Source organism: Coffea arabica, chromosome 8e (assembly GCF_036785885.1).
Source record: "Coffea arabica cultivar ET-39 chromosome 8e, Coffea Arabica ET-39 HiFi, whole genome shotgun sequence".
Classification (NCBI taxonomy): Eukaryota; Viridiplantae; Streptophyta; class Magnoliopsida; order Gentianales; family Rubiaceae; genus Coffea; species Coffea arabica.
Genome location: NC_092324.1, coordinates 31,529,196 through 31,541,759, shown reverse-complemented (window position 1 = coordinate 31,541,759; position 12,564 = coordinate 31,529,196). Strand labels below are relative to the sequence as shown.

At 33.0% G+C, this 12,564-nt stretch overlaps 1 protein-coding gene across 1 annotated transcript; it reads left to right on the top strand.

Moving 5' to 3' along the window:
* Positions 1 to 2,290: 2,290 nt before the first annotated feature.
* LOC113722539 (probable xyloglucan glycosyltransferase 5) lies at positions 2,291 to 6,735 on the top strand. Its single transcript, XM_027245820.2, has 5 exons — positions 2,291 to 3,673; positions 4,157 to 4,465; positions 4,548 to 4,838; positions 5,382 to 5,495; positions 5,589 to 6,735. Exons 1-5 carry the CDS (start codon positions 2,951 to 2,953, stop codon positions 6,231 to 6,233), a joined length of 2,082 nt encoding a protein of 693 aa, XP_027101621.1. The 5' UTR covers positions 2,291 to 2,950; the 3' UTR covers positions 6,234 to 6,735.
* Positions 6,736 to 12,564: the final 5,829 nt, after the last annotated feature.

Here is a 12,564-nt window from a genome sequence, read left to right as displayed (position 1 = left end):
ATATACTCTAAAAATTATGCTACAGTAAAATTTTTCAAAAACACCTCCAAAACACAGCTAATCCAAACATTAAATTTGAGGAAAAAAAAGTCAACTTTTAGGTGGTTTATAAATAATTTGATTCAATTACATATATACCCATCTAAAGTTTACCTATTTTGGCCCATTAATTACATTAATTAATCCAATTATACCCATTATCTAAACTATGGGAAAAGCACACTCGTCTGAATGTGCAAATTAAGAAAAAATTAAGTTGTCTTTATTAAAATCAATAGAAGTTTTTTTGGCAAAAAAAGAAGTTATGAATTTTTTGACAAATAAATAAAAAAAAACAAATAGAAGTTATTGGGTGCGGAAGTTATTAAAAGTTAATAATTAAGTAATTATTCTTAATAAATATTTAATTTTTATAGAGATAAAATTGGAAAATCAAAAAATGACATAAAATTTTATCCCCATACCCCCGCCTCATGCTTTATATATAGAAAGCTATTACCAGTCAAATCCAATTGATCCGTCCATGTTGATAGCTATACTGTTACATAGTCTCACCAAAGTGCAATAAATTTCAACTTGATTTTAGCCCGTCGCACTAATTCACGAATAGTTCAGTTTTTTTTTATTGACCCAATTATGTTATGCAATCTAAATGTTTTCCATTTTAACCTATTAATTAAATAAGTTAACCTAATAATGCCTATTATTTAAATATGACTTGTTGAACCGGTCCGACCCATCCATTTAGTTTTCTAGTGAAGTGCAATAAATTTGAATTAACACCTTGTTTACTAATTACTGACTAATAGAACAACTTTTATCCAAGGATTTAACAAGAGTTTAATTGTAGAAAATCTCCACATATTATTACTCTAACTGCACTTTACAACTTAAAGTATTTATACAAGAAATTTGTATCCTTGATCAATTGAAAAGTGACGAGATACTCAACTCCATCCAAGTTAAATAAGTTATTGATGAAGTGGCAAATGCGTCATACTGTATTAAAACTTGGACTAACTTCACTTTACACCCTTAGACTTAGATCACTTTTTTATTTTGCATCCTAAATTTTGACTTTGAACACTTTGTACCCTAAACTCTTAATTTTGGACTTGTTGGACCCTTTACTATCAAGTTTGTCTTATTTAAATCTAATCAATAATTACATTCTCAAAATTAATGAGATAAAGGATGACGAAAATTAAGGACAACATACCATTTTGTTCTAATTACAATCCTGCAACCTTTTTTTGTTCACTTTTAGTACATTGTCATTGATTAATATGATCACAAGCACTAATATTATTAGTAAAATTAATAAGATAAAAGATAATACAAATTAATCGCAATATATTACTTTATTTTTGCTACAATATCTTGGCACATTTTGATCATTTTCAGCGCATTGCTATTAATTTATTGAGTACTCTATGCCATTATTTTTGCTAAAGTTGTCATTAATTAGGATAAATTTAAAAATTTAAGATATAAAGTATCCAAAATTGAGAGTTCAAGAGTATTCAAAATCAAAATTTGGAATATAAAGTAAAAAGTGATGGAAGTTCAGCAATACAAAATGGAGTTAGTCCTTAAAAGCTTGAAATGCTACAGTGCTGTTTTTGAAAAACAACCCCAAAAACAGCTAATCCAAACGGAGCCTTAGACCTTAGACAGACGGTTGACAGACCAATAGAACAACTTCTATCCACCCAAGCAATTAAGAATTCTAACCAATAGAAAAGAAAAAAGCAATTAAGAATTCACTTCTAACCAGAAAAAGGAAAAGGGATCAAGATTGGGTTGTTTGGGAGTGGATGATTTGGAGAGAAAAGAAGGGGAAAGAAGAGAAAGTGAACATTTCCTTCGTTTGTTAGTTTTTATTAGGAAAGAAAAGAAGATAAATGGAAAGATTTAAGAGGATAAATAGTAAGTAAAAGTTTTCCTCCGAAATTAGAGAGAAATTGAGAGAAAGTTGAAGGAAACTTATGAAAGTTTTTTAAAATACCTATTTTATCCTTAAAAATGTCTTGAACAAATATTTAATGACTTTTATATCCAAAATCATTCCACTAATTCTCAAAACTCCCAAACAACACAACAATCCCTTCTCTTCTCTTCTCGTCTCTCGTAACTTAAGTTTTTCCTTCTTCTCTTTTCTATCCTAAACTCCCAAAGAAAAACAAAGAAAGGAAAAAAGCTACTAGTAAGAGCCGGTAGTATTTGTCTTCTTTTTACAGGGTACAGTTGGGGAGGGGCTGAGAAACGGCTGTGGATGTAGACTGCAAAGCCGATGCCTGAAGAGACTATAAAAGAAGATCAACTTGGGGATGAGGATCTGCATTGTTCTGTAACTTCATCCTTTCACGTGAATACTTTTATTCTTCTATTTTAATCCTTTTATTATCCATTTAACTGCTTCCATTCTTTTGTGTACTTAAAAATTCAAACTTAGTCAACACCTGAAACTGTTTTCTAGACTAAGCAACAGAACACTATACTAAGAGAGCATAATCTTTAGTGTCATTTACTGAGTGGTAAATCTTGGAATGTTAAAGTTGGAATTGTTATGGGTCTTTGGACTAAAAGGTTGTACTGAAAAATACCAAAAAGGTTTTACTGCTGGAAGTAGATGGCAGATTCCTTTCTCTATAAGGGTTCTTCCCATTGTTTAGTGTCTCTCAACTGAAGAGTAGCCTTTGAGAGCGTGCAAAGAATCTTCCAAAAACCATTCTTTTGGCTTTTCTTTCTGCTGCATTGTTTTTTAAATTGGATGGCCTAAAATGGGTTCTTGAGTTCTCAAGTCTTTAGGATTTGCTGCCTGTGCAAATTCTTATGCACAGGAGAAATTTGAGATCTGGTGTTGTGAGGGGTTCACTGTGTTTCGGTTCATACAGTTGTAGGCAGGATTTCAGCTGTCCTTTTTTTTTTTTTTTTGAATAGTAAGAGAATGGCTCCAATATTGGATTTTTTTAGCTGGTCGGGGAAGGACTCGCAAAAGGGAACACCAGTGATTGTGAAAATGGAGAATCCCAACTATTCCATTGTGGAAATTGACAGCCCTGATACTGCATTCAGGCCAGTTGAGAAGAACCGTGGGAAAAATGCCAAGCAAGTCACTTGGGTATTGCTTCTTAAGGCCAACCGTGCCGTTGGTTGTGTTGCTTGGCTTGCAACTATTCTTTGGGCACTGCTGGGAACTATTCAGAGGAGGTTGATTTTCAGGCAGGGAGTAGGTCTTGCGAGTGAGAAGCTGGGCAAAGGAAAATTGTTGTTGAATATAATTAAAGCATTTTTAGCTACTTCCTTGGTGTTTCTGACCTTTGAGGTAGTTGCTTACTTGAAAGGTTGGCATTACTTTGAGAACCCAAATTTGTACATTCCCAATTCTTCTGATTTCCAAGGTTTTTTTCACATGATTTATGTTTCTTGGCTGGCGTTTCGGGTTGATTATATAGCACCTTCTATTCAAGGCCTTTCTACATTCTGTGTTGTTCTCTTTCTAATTCAGTCATTAGATCGACTAGTTCTTTGCCTGGGTTGCCTGTATATTAAGTGGAAGAAGATTAAGCCAAGGATTGATGGGGATCCATTCAAATCAGATGATCTTGAGGGATCAAATGAAAATTTTCCCATGGTCCTTGTTCAAGTGCCAATGTGTAATGAGAGGGAGGTAATCGCCTGCACCTTTTGTTAATTTGTGCCTTACTTACGTTGTCATAACTATATGTTAGCTCTGTATGGTCTACTAATTGAATTGCAATTTCTAGATTTTGAATTCCATCATAGATAACTTGGTAACCTTCTAGTGACAATCCTTGTGCTAGGCTTTGAATTGCATCATTAATGACTTGAATTCAGCATTCAAAATTAACAAGAAGAAAAACTGTAGTAAATAGTTTGAATGTGAAAATTATGTTAAACTTTGTAGTCTTCCTGGGATGCGTTGTCACAATTCCATATGCTAGGTTGTTATCACCTTATATCTTTTCAGAAACACTTTGAAGTGGTTCTTGAGTATGCATACTGAATGAAGTACTTGAGCTTTTTCAACAATAGGCTGCAATAGTATGTGAATTTAATACTATGTTAAAAAGGTTATAATTGATCCATTTCCAGCACCATGTCTTATTAATAGCTGTATTGGTTCATACAGGTATATGAGTTGTCTATTTCAGCAGTCTGTCAACTCGATTGGCCAAAAGATCAATTGCTCATCCAAATTCTCGATGATTCTGATGATGAAGATATTCAGCAGCTCATCAAATCAGAAGTCAGCAAATGGAGTCAGCGGGGTATCAACATAATTTACCGGCATCGACTGGTCAGAACTGGATATAAAGCTGGAAATCTCAAGTCTGCAATGAGCTGTGGCTATGTTAAGGATTATGAGTTTGTTGCAATATTTGATGCTGATTTCCAACCGACCCCAGATTTCCTAAAGCATACAGTTCCATATTTTAAGGTACCTACACTAAATGTAACTTGTCCATAGTTTGTGGTTGGTAGATTGAACTTTTTTACTGACCATCTTTGTTTTAATGCAGGACAATCCTGATTTAGGATTGGTTCAGGCTAGATGGGCTTTTGTGAACAAGGATGAAAACTTGTTGACTCGCCTACAGAACATTAATCTGTGTTTCCATTTTGAGGTAGAACAGCAGGTTAATGGGGTTTTCTTGAATTTCTTTGGTTTCAATGGGACAGCTGGTGTTTGGAGGATTAAGGCCTTGGAAGAATCTGGTGGGTGGCTTGAAAGAACGACTGTTGAAGATATGGACATTGCTGTTCGTGCTCATCTCCATGGTTGGAAATTTATATTTTTAAATGACGTTAAGGTACTATTTGTCTGTTGAGTCAATTTTACTCTAATTAGTGGGAAAACATTCTGTTTGTAACATCCTTGCTTTCCAGGCTTGAGAATATAACACAGGATATTTAAGTAGATTAGTTAGGATTCCCTGAAGAGATAACAAGTAGGAAACTCAATTTGTCTGAGCGTATCTTCACTTCCCAATAGAGTCCATGATCTAGTCAGACTCCGTAGGAAAGTTCGTGTTTCTTCTATCATTTCTAGGTCATTAGAAAAAAATTTGGTCTTCATTTTACAAACTAACTATAGAAAACCTGCAATAATGTTCAGCTAAATGCAAATTTGATTGCACAAGAGATTTGATGCTTGCTGAAACATTTATATAGCTTCTAAGCAGCATTCTGCTAAAGAAGCGTAATAAGCTTCTCATTTCTAATTATTTTTGGCTTGCATGTTTTCATATGGGCAATAAATAGCTTGTAAGTTGTTTTTGCCTTCACCTGCTAACTAGTTATAACAAATGTATTGACCTATTTACTTTATATGCTTTCTGCTGAAATTGGATCAGGTCCTATGTGAAGTTCCTGAGTCATTTGAAGCTTACAGGAAGCAGCAACACAGGTGGCATTCTGGTCCCATGCAACTTTTTCGACTGTGCCTTCCCACCATCATAACTTCTAAGGTATTAACTATTAATTACTCCAATAGGTGGATAATTTTCATATTTATAGTGAGGTCCTCCTTGATGATATCTTAATCTCTCAACTTACTGCAGATTCCAACATGGAAGAAGGCAAATTTGATACTTCTGTTCTTTCTGTTAAGGAAACTTATTCTTCCCTTCTATTCTTTCACATTGTTTTGCATCATTCTTCCTTTAACCATGTTTATCCCAGAGGCTGAACTCCCTATGTGGGTTGTTTGCTACGTGCCTGTTCTTATGACATTGCTCAACATTCTTCCTGCACCTCAGTCAATCCCTTTTGTTGCTCCCTACCTCCTCTTTGAGAACACAATGTCAGTAACTAAATTTAATGCAATGGTGTCTGGACTATTCCAATTCAGTAGCTCATACGAGTGGGTCGTCACGAAAAAGGCTGGCAGGTCTTCAGAATCTGACTTGTTGGCTGCTGCTGAGAGTGATATGAAAGCACTATACAACTCACAGATGATGAGGGGATCTTCTGACAGTGAACTTTCAGAGATGAGCCAGTTGAAGGAACAGGAAAAGCCAATTCCTGCACCGGTTAAGAAAATGAATAAAATATATCGGAAGGAGCTAGCTCTTGCTTTCCTACTGTTAACAGCTTCAGTGAGAAGCCTTTTATCAGCTCATGGAGTTCATTTCTACTTTCTGCTTTTCCAAGGAGTCACTTTTCTTCTTGTTGGTCTCGACCTGATTGGGGAGCAAATGAGCTGATATTGTAGCATTCCATAATATGGGAAAAATGAAAAAGAAGCACACATGCTCATTTCTACATGCAGCTAGCATGCTTTCTTCTCAGATTTACACATGTTCCTCGCATTCAAGTAAGATTTCAGTCTTTTCTCATTGCTGCAATGGCTGAAGAGGAATTAACAAGGATCGGTCTTGCTTATATCTGCCCTTATGGTTATGGTCAGAGAACTCCAGTTGGCCATTTCTGTTCTATGCCAATCTGTAATTCTTTTACATTCTTCTTCTTATTTTTCCAACTTTTTTTGTCAATTAGGATGCTGAATGATCTCGTAGCTTTCCATAGATAGTCACAATATAGGTAGGAGCCGAGTCTCTGTATTTTACTCGTGCCATTTATTGTTGGCAGCAATATTACATCTTCCACTGTGTGTAGAATTGTTTTTGTGAATGTTTCAACAATGCATAAGAATATCTGATTGGTTGAATAAAGTTACCTATGTCACACTGCTTTACAATTCCACAACTTTTTGTCATGATCAAGATGCACACTCTTGCATTTTACTTTCACACAAACATTTTCTGTGTCCGGGTGATATGTACTTTATTGTTCTTGGGATGAAAGCAAGAGTAAAATTTGTGTCGGCAGGCGAAAAAAGGGGAAACAAGATGATGAATCTTGATTTGCAGTTTTCGGTTAGCTAGCTGAGGAGGTTTTCATTTTCTTTAACTCCCACTAACCAAAGGAACATATCAAATATGGGACCACAAATCTTTCTCTGGCCATTACAGATTTTATTTATTTTTTCCCCTATCTCTGGCATGTGAGAGTTACAATCACACATTGAGACAACTTCATGTTTTCTTGCATTGACCGTATTTCTAGGTCCACTTAAATTGAATCTTTTGTCATGGTGAGAAGTAGACCCTCTGATTTGACAAGCTAACTAGAAGAATTCCTTGGCATCTTGCACTGAAATAATTGTTTTAGATATTCCTCCAGCAGCCACGTTTTGTCATTTGTACAAATTTGAACATTATTTAGACCTTATTTGATAATTCAATTCATCATTTACACTAAATAGATTCAAATTTTAACATATTTAGACGTGTTTGATAATAAAAAATAGAACATCTTAATTAATTAAGTAGATCTGATGATAAGTTATTCACTTATCTCTTAATGTAAAATGCATTCAAATATTAGGACATCAATATTTACAATTCAACAACTTAATGAATTCATATTTCAAATTTCAGATTTTTTTATTTTAATTTTATCAAATGCACCCTTAATGCAAGATTTGTTCTCTACAAAATAACAAAGTTAACGTGAATTTCTAAGTTATGGATAATTCTCAATCTCCAAATAATATATTTATTCTCTTGGATTGATTCGTAAAGATTATAGGCATAAATATATCCTACTTTAGGTGTTCACATGGCTTTCTAAAATCTACTTGCAACTTTGTTACGTGTGCAAAGCTTATTAACTCCTCTTTTTGAGGGGCTTTTCCTGTACTATTTGAGCTGTTGTTTTATGGTGAAATCACATCCTACAGTACTCTAATGCAACAGTTTGGTAAACAAAAATTGTAGAAACAATTAACGGAAAGAAAGTGTAACTTTCGGGGCTATGATGCAAATCTACAAGATCCACATAACTTATGTTGATTTGGGGCTATATTTTTTAATAAGGTTTTTATAACTGTTAGTGTACATTGTTTAACACTAGCGGGTTTAGATTATTGTCACATAGCATAAATTCAAATTTAAAATTCAAATTATGCACATATAACATACATCCATAACTGTTAGTGTAAAAAAATCACTACATATCAGTGTATAAAAAGTTAATCCTATATTTTTATGTTCTTTTTTATTAAAAAAAATAAAGCACAATAATCACTAATTTACTACGACTAGTACTAACGTCATTAGTGCAAAAAGTGTGGCATTAATACTAATATAATGTAAGAGTACAACCTACAATTATTAGATGCGAATCGAAGGTCAGTTATTCTTACATTCTCACCGCTAATTACGTTTTATACATTAAATAGTCATCTTCCATGATCAATTTAAGTGTGATGTTCTTTCCACCTATATTTATCCTACAAATATTTTATCTTTTGGGACCCAATTGTTTCCTATCCCCATGTTGTGAATGTAGCATGCTCTACTACAAAAATTATTATTGGATTTGTCTTATGAATGTTCAATATACACTCCTTACAAAAAAAAGTTTCGAAATAGGGATAAATTAGGAAAATTTTTAAATGCAATAGAGAATATATTTGTGAGTCTATGCATTTAATTAGTCATTAGGTGCTTGTTAAAATAACCTATAATTGTTCGTAGGGATAATTTCAGCAACCTTTCTCTAAGTTTATGGTAAACTTGGTTTTGACACTTACATATGTTGCTATGAATAATAAACAAAATATTTTTATGTGATTTGAACTAATAAACAAAATGATGATTTGAACTAATGTTTTTACGTGCTATGTTTTGATGAATAATAAACAAAATGATGATTTGAACTAATATTTTTACTTCAGAAACAGGTACCTTGCCAAATGAAAAAAGGAGGAAATCAAATAAAGAAAGATTGAAAAGTAATGTTGTCTGCTGGACAGAAGGATCGGACGCATAGCACAGTATCGAACATCTGAAAGATAGAGCAGAACATTAGCCACATCCATCATACACTCATTTCCCCTATCGGCCGTCTGGTGCAAATGAAGATGGAACTTGAACATTCTATTTTTGTTTGATGCAAAGCTATCCAATACAACATTAAAGGATCAGCTGTTCGACTGATCGGACATCCAACCGGTCTTACGGTTAGTTTTTTCAGCATTTAGTGCTTGACTGTTGGATCTCATTTTAACACCAATTTTCACCAGCTACATAAGGAGTAATGGCGAGAACTTGTAATGACATTTGTCTATATAAAATACAAGTTTTCAAGAGTGATATTTAGGTAGAAATATACTTTGATTATTGCATAACTATGGGAAAACTTGGGTTTGTGAGATTTCTCAAAAAGGAGAAATGAAACCTTTGTGAAGGTGATCCTCACTTGTAAAGTAGCTCTTAATTGGTTGGGTGAACTTTCAATTGTAACTAATTGATGGTTCACTAGAAGAGTTGTAAAACTCCTTGGATCAACTAAAGGCCTCTAGGGTGAGAAAGGAGAGAACTTTCACTTATACAAGTTAGTTAGTATCACCCTCAATTGAAAAAACTACTTGGTTGATTTAACTTCAAGTTTGGCGAAACTTGGAAATTTATTGGTTTGCATTTTTATCTTTTACCTCTTATTTTTACTATTTAACTGTGCAATCTTTATTTAATTTCACTGAATTAATTGAATCATTTGTATATCTTTGTGAGTTTCATTTGAAATATTTTTATTGGATGAATATTTGCAATTACTTACTTGATTTGTGAACAACCTAATTCACCTCCCTCTTAGGTTGCTTGGACCTTACAATTGGTATCCGAAGTTGGTCTCCTAAAAATTAAGTTTAAACGGCTTAGAAGTAGATCATGACAACCAATAATGTTTTGCTCTTAGAGGGTCAATCTATTACTAGCCCCCCTATATTTAATGGTGTTAATTATGTTAGTTGCAAAGAAAGAATGGAAATATTTTTGTAATCTATTAATTTTGAGTTGTAGTATATTGTGAATGAAGGTCCTTATAAGACTATCATTGAAGAAAAGGAAACCAGTAGAGCTAGACTTAAGACTAGAAGTAAATTAAGTGCTCAAGAGAAAACAAATCTCACATTGAATAGTAAAACTATGAACGTGTTGTATAATGTCTTGGATGTAAATGAATCTACTCAAATAAATGGTTGTAAAATGGTTAAAGAATTTGGGATAAGTTGAAAGAAATTCATGAATGAAGTGACAATGTTAGGAAATAAAGGAAATTCTTGCTTGTGACTAAATATGAGTCTTTCAAAATGAAACCACATGAAAATATTGACAAGATGGATTGTAGATTCAATGATATCATTACAGATCTTGAAGTACTTGGCAAAGAAGAGATCTTGAGTGAGAAAAATAGAAAAATCTTAAATATTTTATCTAAAGAGTGGGAAAGTAAAGTTACGACTATAAAGGAGTCTAAGGATTTAAATTCCATGTCTATTGAATCTCTTATCAATTCTCTAACCTCCTATGAGTTGAAACTCAAATCCAAAGTGCAAGAGGAGGATGCAATAGTGAAAAGAAGAGCATTGCACTCAAAACTTTTCAAGAAGAAGATAATTTACTCTCCATGGATAGTAAAGATGTGGAGATGGATGAAAATGACATTGCTTTACTTACCAAACATTTCAAGAAAATCTTTGCCAATTGAAAAAGATTTAGAAAGGGAGGTCCAAGCAATAACAACAATTAATTTATAACCTCTCCAAAGGCAAAGGAAAGCAAGATATGATAGAGAAACAAAGTGAGAAGTACTATGAATGCGGCCAACTGGGACATTACATGAATAAGTGTCCAATGAAGAAAAAAAAAAGAGGCCAAAGGAGAAAGAAGACAAAGGATTAATAATTTCCAAATTACTTGAAATGATTGCAATTCGGATGAAAAAATCGAAGAAGAAGAAGAAGAAATGACTCAAATGACTTTTATGGTCATTGGTGATGATGAGATATGTTTGATGAATACCATAGAGGAATCAAAGTGATTCATTGATAGTGAATGTTCAAAACACATGATCGGTGACCCTTCTCAATTCATAAACTTAAAGGCAAAAAGTAACGGAAAGATCACTTTTGGAGATGACATGAAGGTCAAAACCATTAGAGTTGGTGATGTTGGTAAAAATGGTGAAACTTTCATTCAAAATGTGCTTTTAGTTGATGATTTGGGATATAATTTGCTAAGTATTAGTCAATTATATTATAGAAATCTTTATGTGTTGTTTAATAAGTATGAATGTTTGGTTCTTAATACTAGCTTTAATGTTGTGTTTAAAGGTAAAATATATAATGATATTTCTGTTATTTATCTTGAAACAATTGATAATAGTAGAATTAAATATCTTAAAGTTACAAATAATGATTCTTGGTTGTTGCATAAAAGACTTTGTCATTTTAACATGGATTTGTCGAATGAGATTTCCAAAAAAGAACTTGTTAGAAGTTTGCCAAAAATCAAATGTGAAAAAGATAGAATTTGTGATGCTTGTCAATTTGGAAAACAAACAAAAGTCTCTTTTAAACCTATAAATTATGTTACTACTTTAAGACCTTTGGAACTTTTACACTTAGACTTATTTGGACCAACTCAAATTGTAAGTTTAGGTGGTAAAAGATATGCTTTTGTGATTATTGATGACTATTTTAGATATACTTGAGTGTTATTTCTTGTTCATAAAGGCAAAAAATTTAATAATTTTGTCTCTCTATTTGTCAAAGTTCAAAACTTATTGATTAGCATTTATTTTACCTGCTTTTAATTTGGGTTTAGGGTGTAATTTTGGTGTATATTTAATTTAAAATGGAAGAATTGAGCTCCTTTAAAGTTACTTTTCATACGAGTAGTGTTCTTAACCAAAACATGCAAAAGTGTGGGTTAATGTGCAAATTTGTATTGTTTTTGTAGGTTTTGGTGTTTTATGAATTAATTTAAATCAAGAAGAGTTTGATGGTTTTGACACACTTTTGGTTATTTTTGGCTATATCTTGAGCTATAGATATTGGATTGAGGTGATTCTTAAACCGTTTTGAAACTAAGACATAGTTCTATAATTCTTATGAAGAAATCAAAATCCAGTACATGCTTTTTCTTGATCAAAAGGTCGAAATACAGTCGAACAAATTTGCTGTTGAAAGCTAAAACAGGAGATTGACTAATTAGGGGTATTTTGGTCATTTCTTAACCTATAGCGATCCAATTAACATGATTCTTGATCTGTTGGAAAACTAACTCAAAATGTTATAATTTTTATGCTTCCATCATCAAGGAACTTGCAGTTAAATTTGGTGCAAAAATAAAGGAATATTTAGAATCATAAAAAATGTGCAAACCTATAGGGGAGGCAATACGTGAGTGCAATACGCGAAATTACACCTATGTATTAACTCTACGTTTCCTTGAAAATGATAGATTTTGGTTGCTTGCAACTTTCAGCTCATTTTCAGGCATTTCTAGAGCAGATTTTTAGCTGAAACTAAACAAAATGGACTTGGAGAAGTGAAGAACAACTTAATATCAATATTATGAGCATATTTCTCCTTCCAAAAATATCTATAAATACCCTCTTATATCTCATTGATTTGAGGAGATTGTAGCATGATGAAATAGAGGAAATAGCATAGAAGTAGAAATA

Excerpts from the sequence above, each read along its gene's own strand:
- LOC113722539 (XM_027245820.2), top strand. The coding sequence starts at position 2,951 with ATGGCTCCAATATTGGATTTTTTTAGCTGGTCGGGGAAGGACTCGCAA. Across the intron at positions 4,466-4,547 it reads ATACAGTTCCATATTTTAAG|GACAATCCTGATTTAGGATT; the intron begins GTACCTACACTA and ends GTTTTAATGCAG. Across the intron at positions 4,839-5,381 it reads TATTTTTAAATGACGTTAAG|GTCCTATGTGAAGTTCCTGA; the intron begins GTACTATTTGTC and ends AAATTGGATCAG.